General features: G+C 39.5%; 1 protein-coding gene across 16 annotated transcripts in view; it reads left to right on the forward strand.

The window, feature by feature from the left end:
- Positions 1–21,406, forward strand: part of robo2 (roundabout, axon guidance receptor, homolog 2) — a gene marked incomplete at its 5' end in the record, with an annotated part of 312,546 nt that overhangs the window by 49,411 nt on the left and 241,729 nt on the right. For 2 of the 16 annotated variants that reach the window (XM_079674671.1, XM_079674656.1), the window contains one exon: positions 16,966–17,089. The exons of the other annotated variants lie outside the window; for them this stretch is intronic. In XM_079674671.1, coding sequence (XP_079530797.1) covers positions 16,966–17,089 — 124 coding nt within the window. Of the gene's footprint in view, positions 1–16,965; positions 17,090–21,406 lie in introns of those variants that run through there. 16 annotated transcript variants of the gene reach the window in all.

The following is a 21,406-nucleotide window of genomic DNA, read 5'->3' on the forward strand; positions in this document are numbered from 1 at the left end:
TTTCATCAGATTTTCTTACCTTAAATAATGTCATAATAATGAATTAACATAACTTTTTCAGCCTCATTTGATTAATGGCTCTTCTGCAGAATTTGTATGTGAAAAAACAAAATGTAGACATGTCATTCATCAACAAAATCTGCAGTGGGTATTAAAGTTCAAATAACAACAGCATGAGGATAATTAATGCCAAGATGGTGTAATAAGTCACACAAATAAATAAAAAAACAAAGCAGAAAACTCCTCGTTTATACAACACACTCTGTAACCATTCTACCTACAATGTAAAGCACATGTCTGCAAAACATTTGATGAATGTCCTTTTTATAACAATGTAGTTATTGTGTTGCATCCCAATACATTAAACATTCAAACATTGTATGTTTGTGTTGTACTTTTTCAAACAATCACCCACCTTTATAGATTTTAGGTGTACACAAAATAAACCAGGAGGTGGAATTCATCAGCCAGTGTTTATTCTGGACACATACAGTGGGGCAAAAAAGTATTTAGTCAGCCACCAATTGGTCAAGTTCTCCCACTTAAAAAGATGAGAGAGGCCTGAAATTGTCATCCTAGGTATACCTCAACTATGAGAGACAAAATGAAAAAAAAAAATCCAGAAAATCAGTGTCTGATTTTTAAAGAATTTATTTGCAAATTATAGTGGAAAATAAGTATTTGGTCACCTACAAACAAACAAGATTTCTGTCTCTCACAGACATGTAACTTCTTCTTTAAGAGCCTCCTCTGTCCTCCACTTGTTAACTGTATTAATGGCACCTGTTTGAACTCGTTATCAGTATAAAAGACACCTGTCCACAACCTCAAACAGTCACACTCCAAACTCCACTATGGCCAAGACCAAAGAGCTGTCAAAGGACACCAGAAACAAAATTGTAGACCTGCACCAGGCTGGGAAGACTGAATCTGCCATAGGTAAGCAGCTTGGTGTGAAGAAATCAACTGTGGGAGCAATTATTAGAAAATGGAAGACATACAAGACCACTGATAATCTCCCTCGATCTGGGGCTCCACGCAAGATCTCACCCCGTGGGGTCAAAATGATCACAAGAACGGTGAGCAAAAATCCCAGAACCACACGGGGGGACCTTGTCAATGACCTGCAGAGAGCTGGGACCAAAGTAACAAAGGCTACCATCAGTAACACACTACGCCGCCAGGGACTCAAATCCTGCAGTGCCAGACGTGTCCCCCTGCTTAAGCCAGTACATGTCCAGGCCCGTCTGAAGTTTGCTAGAGGGCATTTAGATGATCCAGAAGAGGATTGGGAGAATGTCATATGGTCAGATGAAACCAAAATAGAACTTTTTGGTAAAAACTCAACTAGACGTGTTTGGAGGAGAAAGAATGCTGAGTTGCATCCAAAGAACACCATACCTACTGTGAAACATGGGGGTGGAAACATCATGCTTTGGGGCTGTTTTTCTGCAAAGGGACCAGGACGACTGATCCGTGTAAAGGAAAGAATGAATGGGGCCAATGTATCGTGAGATTTTGAGTGACAACCTCCTTCCATCAGCAAGGGCATTGAAGATGAAACGTGGCTGGGTCTTTCAGCATGACAATGATCCCAAACACACCGCCCGGGCAACAAAGGAGTGGCTTCGTAAGAAGCATTTCAAGGTCCTGGAGTGGCCTAGCCAGTCTCCAGATCTCAACCCCCTAGAAAATCTTTGGAGGGAGTTGAAAGTCTGTGTTGCCCAGCGATAGCCCCAAAACATCACTGATCTAGAGGAGATCTGCATGGAGGAATGGGCCAAAATACCAGCAACAGTGTGTGAAAACCTTGTGAAGACTCACAGAAAACGTTTGACCTCTGTCATTGCCAACAAAGGGTATATAACGAAGTATTGAGATGAACTTTTGTTATTGACCAAATACTTATTTTCCACCATAATTTTAAAATACATTCTTTAAAAATCCGACAATGTTATTTTCTGGATTTGTTTTTTCTCATTTTGTCTCTCATAGTTTAGGTATACCTAGGATGAAAATTACAGGCCTCTCATCTTTTTAAGTGGGAGAACTTGTACAATTGGTGGCTGACTAAATACTTTTTTGCCCCACTGTATCTGCATGAGAAAGAAAATTGACCGACCTCTCAGTACCCATTCATTCTGGAATAATTATTTGTGAAGTTTTCCCTCTCAACCACGGCAGACTGCAATATTTCATAGTCTCACAGCGCATTAAGGAAACAGATAACATTTGTCATACATTTTTGTAGATATGATCTGTGTTGGTTTATTTGATCTATCTATTGGGATGTTGTGTTACTTTGTGATAGTCTTTTGCGCATCAGTTGTCTGACAAGAATTTAAATACATTTAGTTTGAATTTTGTTACTTGGCAAGAAATAACTTGAGAAGTACAAATCCTATGTGGAATAGTAAATAAGTGATGCAGCAAGAAATATCCAAAGTGTATGTTTGTAAAGTAAAATACATAGACTAATAGAAAATAGAAAATTCTCCTTTAATGTTATTTGTTACACTGATATGCACTTGGTAAATACATTGTTCCACCGCTCTCATCACGGCATCTCAAGCACATCTTCCATTTCTCGGCTTGTACTCTGGTGTTAATGCTAATGGCATGCTGTTTCAGTGCAGACAGTTAAGGTGATGGCTAGCCTGAGTGGACTTCTGTCCTGTATAAAACCCTATCTCAAGATGGGCCAAGGAAGATTTAGTAATGAGCGAAGGGCTCTTTTAAATGAGTGAGTGCTGGAAATGTGGAGACACATCTCCACACCCAGCCATTTGGACTGGAATGGCAGAGAGGGGAGCACTGAGGTCCTGTCCATTTGGAAGACTGACAGCACAATCAGAGACGTGTTAATCACATCTGGTTGTCTCATTAATCAAAGGAAGTACTATTGTTAAATGTTATGCATCTGTCCATCAATGCACAAGTACATTTCTGTTAATAATTTGGCTAACCTTCAAGGAAAGTTCTTTCATCAAACACATCAAAGGAAAAGCTTGCGTTTGCTTTTTATCAATCTTTTTTTGGGTTGCAAATCTATAAGAACAATATTGATGAAAACGGTTTTATTACCTGGTTTAAACCTTTTAAATATAAAATGTAGATGATATTTGAAATTTGTATACATACATTTTTCTTCTGAAAAACGGTTATTGCTTAAAACTTTTACTTCTCACCCTAAAAATCTTATTTTTGTGCATTATTTTTCAAAGATACTTGTTTGCATTTGATAGAAGTGTTCTTATTTAGTTTTCTTCAGCTTAATCTTAGTGTCAATATTAGGTCTCCTATCATTTGTCCCTAGTAAGAAGTAAATATCTCTCTTTTACTATGCAAGTCTCTTCCTATATGGTATACACTTTTTTGACAATTACAGTCAAAATAGTCAAATGTGCCATGTGGAGTTTTCTTGTAAACAAACAAGCGGCTAATTCACAACGAATTGAGGCATGAATTGCTGCCATTGATAGTACCACACATTGGGCAAACTTTTGCAACAGGTATCTGCTGCGTCTCAAGGTCATATTCACAAAATATATACTACGCTGTAGATATTACAGCACAACATGCTCATGAAGTGCTGCTGTTGTGTTCCATTTGACCTTTTTTGCGTCTGATTGTAATTATACATGTGGCAAAGTTTAAATGTGCTTGAGGCCAATGCGTCAGATGTGAGGGGTGACAGTCAGCCTGAGCCAGAGGTCTTGTCAGGAGGGGGTTGCCAGAGTGGCACATCCATCCCAGCCTCCTGAAGGCAAATAAGAGCGGAAAGAGAAACAACAGAAGCCCAGGATTTGCCAAAGAAGGAAAAACACATCTTTTTATTTTATAATAATCTTGTTCCCATAAATGTTTCTCCTATCTGGTATTTAGAAAAATGACATGTACTGTAAGGGAGCTTCATTCATTTGTTTTGTATGACACCGTTCTCATTGGATCCTTTCACTGCATACCAAAATAAATGAGTTTGAGCAGATACCCCTTAAACTGTAAATATGATTTGGTTACCACCAATTCTCTGAAAATACTATCATTTTACTGTACCAACAGTTTGAGCACTCAGTTAATGTGAAATGTAAGTAAGTCAGTGTGCATTGGAATTTATTTAAATATTCTTGAAAGACTAATATATTAAAATAATATTTAGTACAGTAACGGTGTGTATACATATCACAATAGAATGCTTAACTATAAATTATATTAAGCAATTTTTTGAATTAACCATACTTTACATCACTTTTTTTTGTATTACTCTGAACAGACAAAAACAGCCGCCCTAAAAATCTAAATTAAAAAGTCCATTAATAATAATATAATAATGATAATGCCATGTAATTCAACCTACACTCATTATTGATCTTTGAATGCTGTTTGTTTGTACTGTTGGAAGATTTACTGGTCATAACACACTCTCCCATATTATATTTATATTGCTATGAAACCATCTCCCTCCCGCTGCTCTCCTTTGTAAAGTTCCATTTTTATTCAATACCTTTCATGTTGTGTGACCCAGTGGCTTCAAATCCCTTCCAGATAACATTACATTGGATACAATTGACACACAATTCCATTTGAATGTTTTGTGGAGTTTTGTTCTGTGGTGCTCACCAGGAAACAGTCTTGACACTCAGCAGTTAGTTCATGGGGATTTGCTTGCATGGTTGGACTCATATTTCTATTTCACTGTAATGATCTTTCCATTCTGTTACAGTGTACTCATTTCAAACACGTTACATTAATCTGTCTAACGGCTCTGACCTCTTAACTCTGGACAAGGCTGGGGTCCTGAACACCTGTCCACTTCCTAACCCACTACCCACAAATGTAGCACTTGAAGTCCCCTTGTGAATACCTCCCCGTTATGGTGTAGTTCAATCATTGCAGTTAATAGAGAGATGTTTGCGTCCGCAGGGCCTGGTACCACATGAGCACATCAATTCTTAATACAATACGATTCACAGAATCAATCATCCCCAATCAATACATTCCTTGGATTTAGATATGTATTATATCAGACCGCAGCCCCCACCCCGTCGGTTTTACTCCTTCTTCCTTGATCCAACTCTCTGTAGCCTAATGCTTGGAAATTTTGCTTTTGGAGAAAGTCAAACAAAAGGTTTTCTTTAAGTCTTAGTGTCTCCCTAGAAACATGTTGACATCTCTTTATAGCAAGTTGAGGTTGAGTCAGCGACAAACACACAACACAGTCTCCTGATGAGCGCCGGCTGGCAGCCAGCTATGACCAGGTGACAAGCAATTTATCTCCTAAACATTCATATCAAGTATTGCATCTTCACTGCAGTAAATGTGATAAATGCACTGTGGTCAGCTTAGTGTCTGGCATTTTCTTATTGCGTTTGGAATCAAGTTTGTTTTTCTAATCTAAAATAAAACATTGAAAAATAAAAGCCAAACAAGCATCAATGTAAAAACACATATCAGGCTATGCAGGTGAGTTTCATTGGAAAAAATGTGCAACCTTCAAGTCAGACTCATAAAAGCTGGCTAACTGTCAGCCCTGTCAGCACAGTCTGAGCGGTGGACGAGACATGTCATCTCGACAACATTTAAAATGTGTTTTCAGCCCCCCTAGCTGAGTGGCTGCCACTCTCTCATTGCCAGGCAGATTTAATGCCCAACACTACTCCCAAAAGCAATGGCCCACCCCAGTAAAGAAAGGGATGTATTTCTCTCTCGCTCTCTCTCTCTCGCTCTCTATCTGTCTGTGTGAAGGGACCCAGGTGGGGATATTGTGGAGCTTGACCTTGAATTCCCTACAAACTGTTTCTATAGGTCAGCAATTTGACCTCTCTGCCTCCTGTTGGAGGGACCTGAATAGGAATGATGTGTTTGCCACTGCTAAACAGGGACCAACACAAGGTCATAATAGACAGCCCGATAGCATACATTCATAACTGAACTTTATGAAAGGTATCTATTTTTTGCATTTCAAATAGTTTTCTTGAAGTAATGAATCACTTATGCCAAGAATTTAAGCAGCAGGAGATTTTTCGCTGGCAAACTCCACTCCTCTACTCGAACAAACTTTTTACGAGCCTAACATTTTAGTGAAGGTAAAAATAAAGCTGAACAGAGCTGCAGCTGGTAATGGGGTTGGCCTGAGGGTGTATGCAGAGTAGGCAGCAAGTGCCAAGTTATAAAGACCACCATGTCCACCTGTTTAAGTATGATTGCATGTTACTATTGTGCTGGTCTCCAAACAGCTTATTGATGAAGGAATGATGGTAAATCAAGTTTAGGAAAATAATGCTAAAAGGCAATTCTAAATGCTGGCATTTTTATGTTCATTGTGCAAATCCATATTGTGGTTAAAATATTTAATTAACGCATAGATGATTTAGATTGAAGTGAAGATCTTGAGACCATTGTCAGTGTCCGCGTGAAAGCCGGCTGTTTACACTTCACCACTGCAAAACGTATGCGCCAGCTAACACCACTGGGTTTATACTGTTGATTTCGACACAGGGCAAAACAGGCACGGTTTGAAATACATCACTGCCAGTTTACTTTCTCGCAGTATTCAGAATTGGCACAATTGTCAATCTGGACATGAACTACCCGACAGTCAGTCAACATTTTTCAATAGCAGAATATGGATTTACATCTATCAGTGAGGTATAAACATTCATTTCAAACCGATGTGGTAAATGCAGACACATTTTCAACATTTCTTCCCTATATGAAAAGTGATCCTATTATCTGGAGGGGAGCAGAAGAGTGCAGGGAGAAAAAGAATATCATTATAGAAACTCCTGACTTCAGTCTGAGTGCTTTTCTCTCCTGCTGTTATTTCTACGAAGTCATATTTTGAACTGGATATAAGAGGGTAGGTTTCATATTGACTGACTTATTATGCTCATTGAATTTGCAGTGATCAAAAGTGTTTCTGAAATGGAAGGATGAGCTGTAGCGGTAGCTTGGGTGACTGGATGTTGGGCTGGCAGCTCCAATAAAGCCTGAGGGGGCTCAGGTCTACCTGGAAGTGTCTGGGAGATGATGTGATTGTTGCTGATGATATGAGGTAATGGATGTGCATAGCTTTCAATGTATCAGCAGTCTTCTATTCCTCTGCCTGTAGCTTGGGATCTCATTTTGTAAACACCTCCAGAAAGTTACTCCAAGACTCTTGCTGTTTCTCAATCGCGAGGATGCTTGCTTGGTAGCACATGTCTTCCCAGTCACTTCCTTCAGAAACTAGGCAAGAATCATTCCTGGCATTCGGAAAACAAAGAGTGGAACAGGCTAGCAAGTGTGCAGGTGTGCGTCATATGAGAGGCCCCGCCTTACATTTTCCGCCACAGATTTGTGGAAATTGGTCCGTGCGCAAAGCATTGTGGGGATTTGAAGGACGCGAAGTCTAACCATGCGCAGCCTCGAAATTACCCCCAAACCAAGGACGCGGCCTCAGTGGAATTCCAAGTATGCTGGAGATTGGAACAGTCCTTCGGCGGCACTCGATGACGTAGTATCCTTGAAATATTGGCTTGGAAGCCAGTTTCCTCACGATTGAGAAACGGCCACTGTGTCTCACTCCATCTATCTGACACAATGCTTTTGGTGTGTGTTTTATAATGAGAACTTCCTTTGCTCATCCATAGCCACCTTTTGGCATTTCTACCACAGTTATTTTATGTTTGATAATAAATAACCCCACAGGAATTACTTTATATTCTTACAGCAAAGAAGCCGCCTGACTGTATACAGCTGATGATCGATTGACCAACTGTCTAATAGTTTGCAAATGCACAGTATTCAAATAAATGAGACTGTGCAACAGCCTGAAGCTGAATTGAGTTAGTGATTTATATTAAGTAGCACATTGACTTCAGATAAGTATAGAAAATGTTACACATTAACATACCTATTATGGTTATTTACTACTTATTGGACCAGTTTGACATATAATGTATACATTTACCATGTTGGGTACCTATGAAGTGAAATTCAGAAATGTACAACTTTTAAATGAAAGAGGGGACATAACGTAATGGTATACACTGTATTCAGGGCCAAATTAAATTATGAATTAATTATTACAATTAAAAAAATAAAATACTGCTAATTAAAATGAAATGAAATACACGATACAAGGAAAATAAAGTAAAAGCCTATATTTGAGCTATATGTAACGTGACATTTGACATAATTGTCTTTGAGGTCAAATAGCAGTTCAACACAATGCTTGTTGAGAGACATTACTACTACTACTACTCTTTTTGTCGCTGCTTTTAATTGAACTATTCATATCTTAGACTGCACTTTAACTTTTATCCATGTATTTTTTCTTTTTCTTTTAATGTTTATTTTCTTTTTAATTACTGATTTTAAATGCCATTTTCTTAATGTCTTTCATTTTTTGTAAAGCACTTTGAATTGCCTTGTATTGAAAAGTGCTATATAAATAAACTTGCCTTGCCTTACTACCAACTTTTACATTTCTACCTGGGAACTATTTCGAAAAACATCACAATAAAATTTGTAAACATTATTTTTAAAACATTTGTTTGAGCTTTACTTTGATGACGTGAGAGTAATTAAACGTCAATCCATCTTTTCTTAAATGTAATAATTGTATTTATTGACATAGCTACATTGTAGGATAGCTTTATGAATTCTTGTGACAGTATTTCCAGCATCTTGCAGGATTATTTGTTAATCAATTATATGATGACACACAACCTGCGAGAAAAAAGAGAAATGTAGTTCTGCAGACCACAGCTAAGTGTGTAGTTGAAATGTTATAGTGTTTTGAGAGGTAATAGAGACACAGAAAAGGAGAGAGCGAGGAGAAGGGATTCGAGAGCTGGCACTGTTGAAACCTGTTATATCATTGAGAGTGTGATATAGAGCGTACAGTGTTGTTGGTCTGAAGAGCTGGTGACCTTCACCAGTGAGACCAGTAATCATCATGTGGAACTCTTGAGCCAGGATGGGGACAGGAACCCTGTCCATATCCCCCCCCCCCCCCCCCCCCCCCCCGCCCACTGTCTAGTAGAGACTGGAGCAATAAATTGATTCTGCTCATTACAGTTTCATAATGCACTTCAATTGTAGCACAACCTGTGCATTGTGACTGTAAACAAACTGTGTTAATGCTGTTATGGCTTAAAGCATCGTACAAATTATTTCTGTTAAGGTCTGCCTCGCATATCTTCTCTTGTTGCCACATCCCCTCTGAAATATAATGTTGATTTTGCCACATTTTCTATGCATTCTAACCTACAGTATAGGCACAACAATCTTTTTTACGTTGGTATAATTTATTGTTAAACCCTGTTGTGTTCTAACCAATCTAATGGATATGCATGTAATGCATGGGGCTTATATAGTATTTTCTTAATCACTTCATAGCGATTTAATAAGAAAAAGCATTCAAAACATGATTCTCCTATCATGCACCTTTGCCATTATGTTATAATCAATCGTATAATCCTATTACCCCATTCTTTGTAGAATGCCAGTTTTATGCTACCTGTTGGAATACTCTATAGTTAACATATTGAATAAGCATGTGTGTGGTATACAGGATTACAGATGTTTTATATATGTATTGGAAGCCTATTTAATTCCCTGCTGGGCTACTAGTGTAAGGAGATGCAACAACTGCCAATGTTGTGACTGTCATAACCTCATTTCAAATAGCTTTACAGTATGGTAAAAGTATTACGTTTAAATCACCGACATACTTTGGTATGGTTGAAAAGATCACATTTATCAATGGTCCTGCACTACATGTGTTTTTCCCCCGCAGATGTTGTCACCTATTTTAGCTGATTTGATCTTGTCTCAGGACTTTGTGGCAGAGTATAGTCTGTTTGATTGACAGGTCACTTAGCCTTCTCTTCTTTTTAGCTTTGTTGCAGCTGCTATGACAGAACACAATACTGTTATCAGTCTCATTGGGACATGGCAGAGGGGAGTCATGCATCCCAACCTTAGCTTCTGCCCACCACTAACCCCCACAGTGGTCTAATTGGCCACAGCAATTGAAAACACCTGTGTGGGCCTTGGAATGGTGACAGCACTTCTGCAGGAAAATATTACTATTGATAAAAAACATTTTATTTTTGGAAATATTCTGAAACATATTAACTGAAAACATGAATTACAGTAGGTAGTAGCCTACTGAGACTTGTAAACATAAAACATGATTAGATATTGAAATCTATAAAATGACAATATTAACTGACTGAAGTATATTTCTCTGCTTTCACTTAGTTTATGTGTACAATATTTAATTCAGTATTAACAATGTCTCGATTAAGTTGAGAGCTCGTAAAGTACAATATTTGACCTTGAGTTAACAAAGTTGTGAAACCAAAACTGTAACAAAACAACATTGTCTATACAGGAACTATATAGTGTAACCAATTGTTTAATTGGTTTCTGACAATTGGAAATCAGGGGCCGTATTCACAAAGGATCTTAGGGCTAAAAGTAGCTCCTAACTGGCGAATTTAGGAGAAACTCCTAAACATAATGGGCGTGTCAGTCTTAAATTTAGGACTCCTAATTTTATTCACTAAGAGCAATTCACAAAGTATTTTAGGCCTAAAAGTAGCACCTAAGTTTAGGAGAGCTTAAAAGTCCTCGAGAGGACTCCTAACTCAGTAAGACCTATTCACAAAGAATCTGAAAATGGCTGCGAGACGAAATGTTTTGGAGACAATGGAAGACTGTGAATTGATCAACAGATATAGGCTAAATCGTGAGGGTATCAAACTTTTTGTGGAATTAGTGCGGGATGCAATAACATCCCAGACTAACAGGAATAACCCGATTAGTCAGGAAATAAAATGTTTGGCAACACTACGATATTTAGCAACAGGGAAAATGCAACTTTGCAATTCCGACGCTTTAGGAATATCGCAACCATCAGTCAGCCGTGCCATAAACCAAACCATCAACGCGCTCTCCAGACCACATATCATCCAACAGTTTATCCGGTTTCCTTTGGACAATCAACAACTACACAGGATCAAAGCCAACTTCATGGCAATTGCAGGTATGCCCGGTGTGGTCGGTGCTATTGACGGGACGCACATAAAAATAATTGCGCCATCAAAAGATGAGGACGTGTTCGTCAATAGAAAGAAAGTACATTCCATCAACACGCAGATTGTTTTCATTCATCATGATAGGGGGACTTGAACGGCGGTATGGGCTGTTATTGAAAGTGTTTAAGTGCTGGAAATATGCTCATTGGATAATAGTTTGCAGGGTGCTTTTAATTGCCTCCTTGATTTAATGCAATTTACGTATTTGTATTGTTTGCTCTCTCTCTTTAACGTGCATATACAACGTCATTATCGTGGTCTGCACAAACTTGTCATCATGCGTGTATTCTGCTAACTGCACTGTCCATAACTATTTGATAGGAATACATTTCTAGCCTAGGCTATTTCCTTGTTTTTCGGTGATTTAGTGGGCTCGTTTGTGGGATGTTGCGGATGAGTTTCACCGAGACCGCCTGCTCTGAACAACCAATCACCGTACTGACCGCTCCTAAACTCATGCACGAGAATCGACGTAATCCATAGCAACGGCGCGTCACTCTTAGTGATTTATCCTTACTATGAGTAGGTCTCAGCGGCTTTGTGAATAATAACTTTTAAGAAAAAACTCCTACGTAAAATGTTTTAGCGCGAGTTAGGAGCACTCCTAGCGGTAAGATAAAATGCTTTGTGAATACGGCCCCAGAAATCCTTTATTTGTCCCACTGCTGGGAATCTACATTGTTACAAATAAAATTGGTATATTTACCATATTGAACATAGAGGTAAACACATGTTAAACAAATTGGTTGGGAGATTGGACAGGGGAATGATGAGTGCTGAGACAATATAAAGTCTGAGCATAAGGTAGCAGTTTGGTTGGGTCTCAGAGATGGAGACAGACCTCAGGCTTGAGCCACGCTGCCACCAGAATACCACATAAGCTTGACGCTGTTTCTTTTTTTTAGCGCATGCTTTTCAGCTTGCAATGCTCTATTAGACAAAATGTCCATCTGCCAATATATTCTGAATGCACTATAAGGTTGTTAACATGCCCTTGGCAAAAAGGGTTTAGCTCTATGGGGCAACATTTCCATAAATCGTGACAGAGGCAGTTTTATTGCAGGTAGTAAATAAAAGCTCCTGCCATATTTTATGACAGCCATCACTAACTCATTCTGATTCTTATTACCTCTCTGTTCTTTGACTTGCGGGACCATTCACAGACGCATTCTGTGCCCAAGTTTATGCCGTCTAAAGGATTGATTGTAAAATAATTTATTCCGGAAGTAATTGCCCCTTCAGCTTGCGCCACACTTTTGAGTTCAATTGCTGTTTTCTTGTACATTATTACAAACGCAGCCTCTTTCTGAATGGTTTCATATAACATTTACATATGGATGCCTGTAAAGGCAATTTGAGTGAAGAGCTGTTTAGTACAGCATGTTATGGAGGTGCAGAACACAATCCATTTTTGATGAGTTTACAAAATGAAATCATCCATATTGAGTTTGAAGGGAGCACCCACATTTTCTTTTCAAAGCACAGACAATGAGGACATCTAAATGATGTAATTGCAAATCATTGACCAGTTTATTGTATAGGGATATTTGCTAATATATTTTTTTAATTAAGAATTGGCATAAACTTTTATATGAAATCCAATTGCAGTACATTTATTAATTGACATTGCTCGACAAGCTGTTATGATTTCCATTTTCCACATTGATCAGTCATCTGACCGATAAGCCTGGCACATATGTCACAGCAATCATATTTACTAATCGTTTTCCACAAGCGCTGCTCTTTTCCAGCCTGGCTTGTTTACTTATTTGAATTGGCTGACAGTCGTAATCTGCTTATGATCTTTTGCATTTGGTTGCCAGGAGCCATACTGGGAGTAATGCTCCATTCAATTATGTTCCTTTGTTGACCATAATCTGTACATTTTACACTGAAAGAACTTAGAACTTAAAGACAAACAAACGGACTGGCGTGGATATCCTAGTTTTTAATATTTTTGCAAAGCCAACATTGGTAAAGAAATCAGGGAGACTAAATAAAGGCTCCATCAATGAATCTTTGGTTGAATCTGGCTGTGTCTCTGATTCTGATTATAATTTGATCTTTAATCATAATAATAATTACCCAGAGGTTGGCATTGCAGGAGAAATTAAAATGTTACCATTGCCCTGAACAATGATTTCAGGAGAGACAAACAACCAAATATGTTCCATTATAGACTTCCAAACTACACCCCTGTCCTGTACTGGGACACACATGGGCGGAGTGAATGGGGATGGATGGTTGGATTAGGAATGCCGGGAGCGAGTAGATTATCCAGTATCTGGGCAGGCAGATGCGCAGAGGAGAAAACGACTACACAAAGAGCCAGATCTCCATCAGGGGATCAATTCATGGTTGCTCGCTCTGTCACTAACTCTAAAAAAGCAAATTTCATGGTGTGTTTTCAAGAAGCCGGCATCGGAAAAACATCAAAATGACACTTTCTCTCAGTCTTTCTCTCCTCTTTCTACTCCTCTTTTATTCCTCCTTCACTCTTTAGCTCTTCATTATACCCTCACTTATTCTCTATTTCTGGGTTCAGTTGTAAGAAGTGCAAATGTCTTCTTTCGCACTCAAGAGACACATGAACGCACACATGCTGTAACCTATATTTGCTGAGTATGGTGAATGCCTATGTGTACATTTTTTAAGAGGTTTAGCCAGCCGGAGCTGGAATGAACGTTGCTGTTGGCTGAGTTTCTCTGCCTGGGGCCCCTTGCTTCGCTCCCCCATTTCGCCCAGTAGAGCTCCATCCTTATCGCTGTCCTGCACCCCATCCCTGCTGAAGCTGGGCTCCTCTCCTGCTTGACCACATTTATCCAGGGGCCTCTTGTCTGGGGGTGATAAGCTGTCAGACTTACCAGTATGATGTAGCGGTTCCCATACCCCCTCCACTTCACTCCTCCCTACTCTGTTTACTCCCTCTACAGTAGTAGATGCTGTTTTGGTGACTACACCAACAATACTTCTGTGCATTTGTCTATACATCTGCCATGACTATCACACACTGAACAGGTTCCCCTCTTATCCCTCTTATTCCCTCTTCTCCTTCCCCCTTCGGTCTCTCAGTACTGAATTAAAGAGGCAGAAAGTATTTTGAAGCAAAAACAACTTTGAATGGTTAGTGTAATGGGCTCAAAGGGACCTTAGACAAAGAAACTGTGAATGCTAATTCTAGTTACAATTCACCAGATTTGTCTGTGTGAACTCATTTTACACAAGTGGCAACAGACATCAAAGTCCATCCCTTTTATCCAATGATGACACACGGGCGAGTTTTTTTTGGAACATCTGTGCTGTTCTTCTGTCACTGAACTTTGTACTAAAAACTTCTTCCACATACAGTAATTGTTCGTATACGTGCTATCGATTTATGCGTTTTTTCAATCAGCTGTTGTTGATGCACACTTTTTTTTATAGATAGAGGAGTTTGACCTTCTTAGTTGTAAATTCAAACTGTGCAAGAGCTTGAAAAATACTACTGCCATAATGGCATCAATTGTTATTTTCAAGGTCCTCGATCTACACGCGTGGCTTATGAAGGAGCACAGCCATGTGACACAGACTGTAACAAGCTGTCACCGTAGACCACTTACTATTTAGCACAGGCTGTAGCACAAGCTGTAGCAGACGCTCCATGTATTTTCAGGTCGTCCTCTACTAACCACTTGCATCTAAGCTACAGTATGTGGTGCCTTGCCAGCATCATTTACATTTGGAGCCTAAGGTACCACACCAGGCTCTTAATATGCAAAAAGAATAATCTCTGAGTATTACTGTTCAACACAAAAAGCTACAGGCTACTGATGAGAAACTCCTACTTAGGAATAGACAAGATACACTGTAACATTAGGGTCTGGATTTACCTAGTCTGGTGAAACATAGCTTTGTAATTGTATAACTCAATTAACAGGGGACTGTCATATTTAGAGTTATGTTCTGCAGCTTTGGTGTAATAGCCCAGAGAGAAGCAAACATTGCGCTTGTTTATCTGTCATCGCAAATGTGTATTGCCAACAGATGCTCCTGCTGGTTTCTTGGACAAAATACACATCTTATTCCTCATGTACAGAAGCATAATTATAGTTCCTGGTGTTGTTGCAGGTTGTCTTGAATGGAAAGAGAGATAACATAATGCAAGAGAAGAATGGAGGTGTGGGGGGCAGTTGCAGGCAGGAAATGAGTGAGATTATGTACGGATTTAAGATATTAATTTGCAGTGTGTATGCAAAATGATGGACTTGATAATGGATTTCCTTAAAGGCTATAATTATGACATTAAAGCCATGGTGTGTGCACGAGACCGCCTGTTCATAATCCCGCCTGTGATGTACCTGCTTTATGAACTTGGGAGCATAACGACCTTGGAGCTTCGTCAGAGAACTGTGGCTGGTGTCTTGATAAACAATATGCCTTGCATCCAAAAGATTCAATCTACATCACGGCTGTTCTTTGAATGCTTATCATTTGTTACCATTTAAATGTTGGCTCTGTTTTTTTGGAAAAGTTTAGATTTCCCACAGTTTTTAACATGTTATGCAATTTTATTTTCCATTGGAGCATTGCCAAAGGGAGAATGTGTTATTTCAATAACTTGCCTTACACTGATGATAAATTATTACTAGTTACTAGTTACTTAAGTAATACAATTACTTGACAAAATGCAGCATGATCAAAGTTATGTTTAATACATTGGCAGATTCATTAATACTAAAGACAATCATGGGGATAGAAGATGGCAAGTCAAGTATTATACTTTCCTTGTAAATGGCATATGGTGTGTGATCCACAGATATCAATTAGAGCACAAATATTTAGGTTCAAACTCAGAAAGCAACATCAAATCACATTGCACATTTTTAGATGTACACTGTGGTTATACATACTTGGACAAGACATGCTCTGTCATCATGTTACCTTTTAAAAATGTGGTAGTTTCAAATTCATGTTCCAAGAATGTTTTTGTTTGACTTTCTGTGCTCTGGATATGTTGTACAGTTTTGGGAGCTGTAACAGCAAAGGGGATGGGTCAGGAGGGGAGGACTCTCCAATTTCCCCACCAGAGTGCTCCTTTCTGATCTCCTACTCTCTTTTTCCCTGCCCTGTCTTTCTCCTTTCATCCATGCTCCATTGCCCCCAGTCAAGCCGGGCTCTTTGGCAAGTGTGATGCAATCTCCACGCAAATGTCTTCCAGATAAAGGCATCTCTACAAAGAAGTATCTTGTCTTTTCTCTGCCCCTGCTCACCTGGTATTCTTACTTGCCTGTTTGTTGGTTTACACTAGAGACAGCCTCAGTCCAACACACCCCTGAAGGAATCGTTCTAGAGTGCTCCCACCTCTCGTCTCTTCCACGATGTGATGCTCTGAGCTAAAGACAGAGCGCAGAGGATTGAATTCCCTCTGAAACCCAGAGTGAGGAGTGCAGGGAATAATTCAGCAGCCGCTCCAGCACTAGCATCAACAGCGGTGGCAGCAGTGAGCGTGAGAGAGACGGAGAGAGAGGGAGTGTGTGTGTGTGTGTGTGTGTGTGTGTGGAGAGCTTTAGTGAGAGCGAGTTCCTATGCACTGTGCTGAGAGAAGCTGAGCTGTGCCGTCGCGTGGCAAGCTGTGTGTTCCTGTTCCTGCGCGCTCTGGTGAGGCAGAGCTTACAGAAGGGGAGAGATGCGGCTTCGCTCGGAGCTCCAGCATCAGTGAAGATCAGCACCCAGCCGGGGCATCTCAGAGCAGCATGGTAGGACTAGAGACCCACTGCTGACACCAGCGTGACTGATGATGACAGCCCACGCGTGGGTTACCATGCGCCACAGCCGCGCCGCTCTAGGAGGAAACACAGCCATGTGAAAGTGACTCGACCGCCAGCAACTCTTGGACATGTTTTCCAGGACAAAGTCTGGATTTCTTTCTGTGTTTGAACTTGTTTTTTTTCTCTTGGTATTGACCGGCTGTCCCGCACTCACCTATCAGGCAAGGACTAAAGGCAGATGGAACAAGGGGGGTAAGTGATGATGAACTCTGATCTAAATGTTTAGTTTTTGCACCTGTATTGTATTGGTATGCTTTCAAAAGGGTTTCAGGTGATCTTGGGTCGGACGCTGTTTAAATGAACCATCCTCATCACAGACTGACCTTTCCTTGTAACACTTTTTGATATGGATGTTTGGTGCCATCATTAGATGTTGTGAACATCTGGACTTCTACATAATTGTTGTTCTTCTGGTATACTTGGTATTGTCTTTTCAATTATAACTGACTGTCAGCTGAGAAAGTTGGCCTCTTTTTTTTTGTGGGTTAAAGTGATGACCACTGCTGTTTGCTGTGCTGTATGGTTTTATCCAACTTTTCAGTGGTAGCCAATGTAAAGCTGTCCAACAATATATGCACATAAGGTATATTAATACACACACACACACACACACACACACACACACACACACACACACACACACACACACACACACACACACACACACACACACACACACACACACACACACACACACACACACACACCCACTCTCTCTGTGTGGCAGAGTGTTTTGATGGAGATCACGTTGGTCCGTGTGTCCTGGAATGTTTGGTTGGCAGGACATTCCAGCAGTGTTTCAGATCTGTGTTATTTGGTTTAAAGACTTAGATCACCAGTCTCGAGGAGGGGTGTTAATAATTCATCTCAGCCCCTCCGTGGGAGCGGTCCTCTCGCCCCTCTTGTAGCATTTAATCCCCTTTGTCGGATTAAAGGAACCTCTAATCTTGGTGCTAGTTCTCAGTGAGAAGGCTGAGAGATGCTCCCCGTAGCACATCGGCAGTGGTAGCACTGGGGGCTCACGCTCAGTGGGACGTGTGTGTCTTCAAAGAGACAGTGTCACCACCGTGATCTATTTAATGATTCCTTGCCACTTTGCTTTCGCTCTTGTTCTGCTTCACTCGTTCTCTACTTAACATTTCTTCAAATGCATATTTCTTGCACCCCCTCTTGTGCCGTGTCCGCGCACTTCTCGCCGACAAGCATCATTACATCTCAGAAGTTTTCACTTAATGATTGGGACCATGCTCTCAGATTTGTTACACACCCTCCACTATTGGATAATGAAAGCATTTCTCTTTTGATGTCTAGTTCTTCTCTTACTTTAATCAGTTCATATGTGCATAAATTGCTACAGTGAACATAAGAAATAGGTCGTACAAATTGACGTTCATTACATTTTTTTCGCCGGATATTGGTCTGTCAATGTTACAACAATTCTGATAGAAAGAACATTTTCAGATAGAACGAAAATAAAGTTTCTTTCTACCAGAGCTTTCAAAAGCGAGATGTATTTTCAGACCAATTTCTTTGAATCACTTGAAATGACGGGTCAAATGTGTTCAAGGTTGCAATTTGTTTGCTGCAAATATGAATCAGCAATCTGTAAACCAAGGGTAAAAGCACAGTATGAAATCCTCGTGATAACTGGCCTCTGGTGAAATGGAGGGCACTGAACCTCCGTGTAATTAGACTATAAACTCCATTCCTATATGTGCACAGTTGAACAAATCATACCACAGCTTTACTCTACCTTGCACGTTTAAATAACATTTTGAGACTTGTTAAAAAATACTTATATTAGCATAACAAAGATAAGATCCTTGTGTAGTTGACAAATGTTTATGGAGGAGTTGTCATAACCCTAACCCTATAGAAGAGGTTGGATGGGATTGGCTATTTTACCATTCTTTTGTGCGCTTACATCGTGTCATCGGTTTTTCTTACAAGCAGTCATTTTCATTGACTGTAAATTGCCGTTCATAATCACATTTAGCACCATGCTTTTCACGCTTGTCACCTGCCACTTCATAGTGTTAGCTAAATTATCAATATTTTCCCTGCTGTTACTTTGCTTTTATATATGTAAGAACACAGCGGAGGTTTGCACACAGAATGCATGGCTATACACCGTCTCATTCACTTATTAGAAGTTACATGGCTGAGCTTTACATCCAGTACTTAAACACCACTAAAACATGGCTGAGTGACACATTTCGTATTGAAATTTTAATAACTTTTACAATTATAACCTTTCTCAAACTGTACAATGTTCGGAGGTCACCTATAAGCGGAACAATCACTATTTTATACAATGTAATTTTTGCCAAAATCTATCTTTTGAAGGTCAAACACTCACCAAGTTGGAATTTAGCTCTCTCTCAAAGCACAGCAAGTCAGGTCATTTTGGTATTTTGTCAGTCACAGTAGATTCAACTTGACCTGGTGGAAACATATCAAAAATATCTAGAGAAAGGTGTCATAACCACAATCCTGTGTCCTGCTACCTTCTTCAAAGCTCTACAGGTATAAATGTTCACAGCTCCTGCACCTGTCCAGCCTGCAGGGGGGATAGATCTCACGAGAGTTCGGGAAGATTTTAATGGTGGATGTTGAAGGACAATAGGTCAAAAGAGGACTATTTCACACAGTAATGCATTTGTACAAATATAAACATTGATTATTGTATAGGATATAATAAATAAATAAAACAATTGACAATTGTTTAACTTTGCTTTTATGATTGCTTAATGTTAAACTACAATACTTTCAGTTTTTTGCAGAGTGAAATAAGGACGATTAAGAAATACTATTTCAATTTGAAGATGTTTCTCATCTTTAAAAAAAACCATGATATTCTGTAAAATGCACAAAAGGGATAATTGTATGGTAAGGAATCAACTTTTTAAACTTTATGGACACGTTATTTATGGTTCAGTATGAACTTTGTTTTACTTTGACTTTCAGCCATTCTTGCGTAGCCTGATGTTGATATGACTGTGGATTGAGAAATGAACACAAGGTGTCCAGGCAGTGGTATACTGAACATTGTTTATTGTCTCTCGATATCTGTAGAGGAGCACTATTTTGGAAGGTCTTGTGATCTAGAAACAACCCATTTGCTTACTTCCTATGAGTGATGTATGACATCACCCACAATCCCAAATATTACTGTTCCTTTATATTCTTGTACCACCCTGCAGAGAGAGCCTACGTAACTAATATCACACAGGCGTCCAGATCGGGGCCAGCAGAGATTGAAGTGAGCCTGGCAATAAGGAAATCCAATTGGATGTATTACGATCCCACCAAACTACAATACACGGTAATGTGAAAGAAGAAGCAGGTGGAGAGAAGCCTGGATGTGCTCTTTCAGACCTCTGAAGACAAACGATATGGGGGCTAGCCCCGGTTAAAAAAATGGGGTCATTTTTTGTTATGTTCTCAAAAACTGATTTACTAAACAGGGGCCTGCAGAGGCAGTCAGTGAAAGAGTAATGGTGAAAAGAAGTGACCAACACCTATTACAGAAATACCGCTTACACCCCTCTATCTGCCACAGCCGAGAGTATCTGACCGTCTGCGATGGGAGTGAGAGAGTATGAGATTTATAGACCAGCAGGGGAGAGCAGGAATTAATATTACCACTTCCTTCTCACACAGGGATCGTGTAGCCTACTACAGATCAACAGCTCAAATTGCTTTCTGCATTACAGCTTCTGCATGTACTCATCAACTGAACAACCATTGAGTACTATCCAAGGCTGAACTACATTTATTCAGGCTGTCTTCATTATAACTGAAATTGCAAATAATTAAAATCGCTTTTTAATGATCGACTTAATTAAAATACTGACCACACTCATTTTGAGAGACTTGTATTGCTAAGGTATAAATCAATAAAACATGGCAAGAAACACAAGCAGTCGGATGATCATGCAGGTTAGAAGAGAAGAGGAGGAAACACATTTAAACGTAAAAATAGTAATCCTAACTGTCTTTTTTAAATATCTATTGCAGTTTAAACACCACTTATCCAGATAACTTTTCAAACTGCTTTAATGTATTTAGTTGTCTACTTTTACGATGACATAAGGGATTCTTTTAACAGATTAAAGTTACAGATGTGCTTCACTTCACATTTAAACCTCTAAACATGTCGTAGATTATGGCTTAACTCTCCTGTTGCTTGTTTGTGTTGCTTTGGACTTCTTTACTTTGTTGCTGCATTTTCAGCTACTTTGAATGAGACCATAGATTAAATCAACTGAAATTAGTCTTTTAAAGCTTGCAATTAATAGTTAAATCTCCAGTGCTCTACACGTTGAGTCATGTCATTATCTAATTGAATCAATGCCTTGGCAGCTTTTTTAATTAAGTCCCGTAGCATTGAGATTTTGAGGTTGTCTTTTATTTGAGTTTTTACGAGTCTTCTCTTTAGTTCTTTGAATGGATTTTGTCCCTAACATGCCACTCATGCCCTGCCCTAGCAGAAAGGCATAACTTGCT

This window comes from Notothenia rossii (genome assembly GCF_949606895.1).
Source record: "Notothenia rossii genome assembly, chromosome: 4".
In the NCBI taxonomy this organism is placed as follows: Eukaryota; Metazoa; Chordata; class Actinopteri; order Perciformes; family Nototheniidae; genus Notothenia; species Notothenia rossii.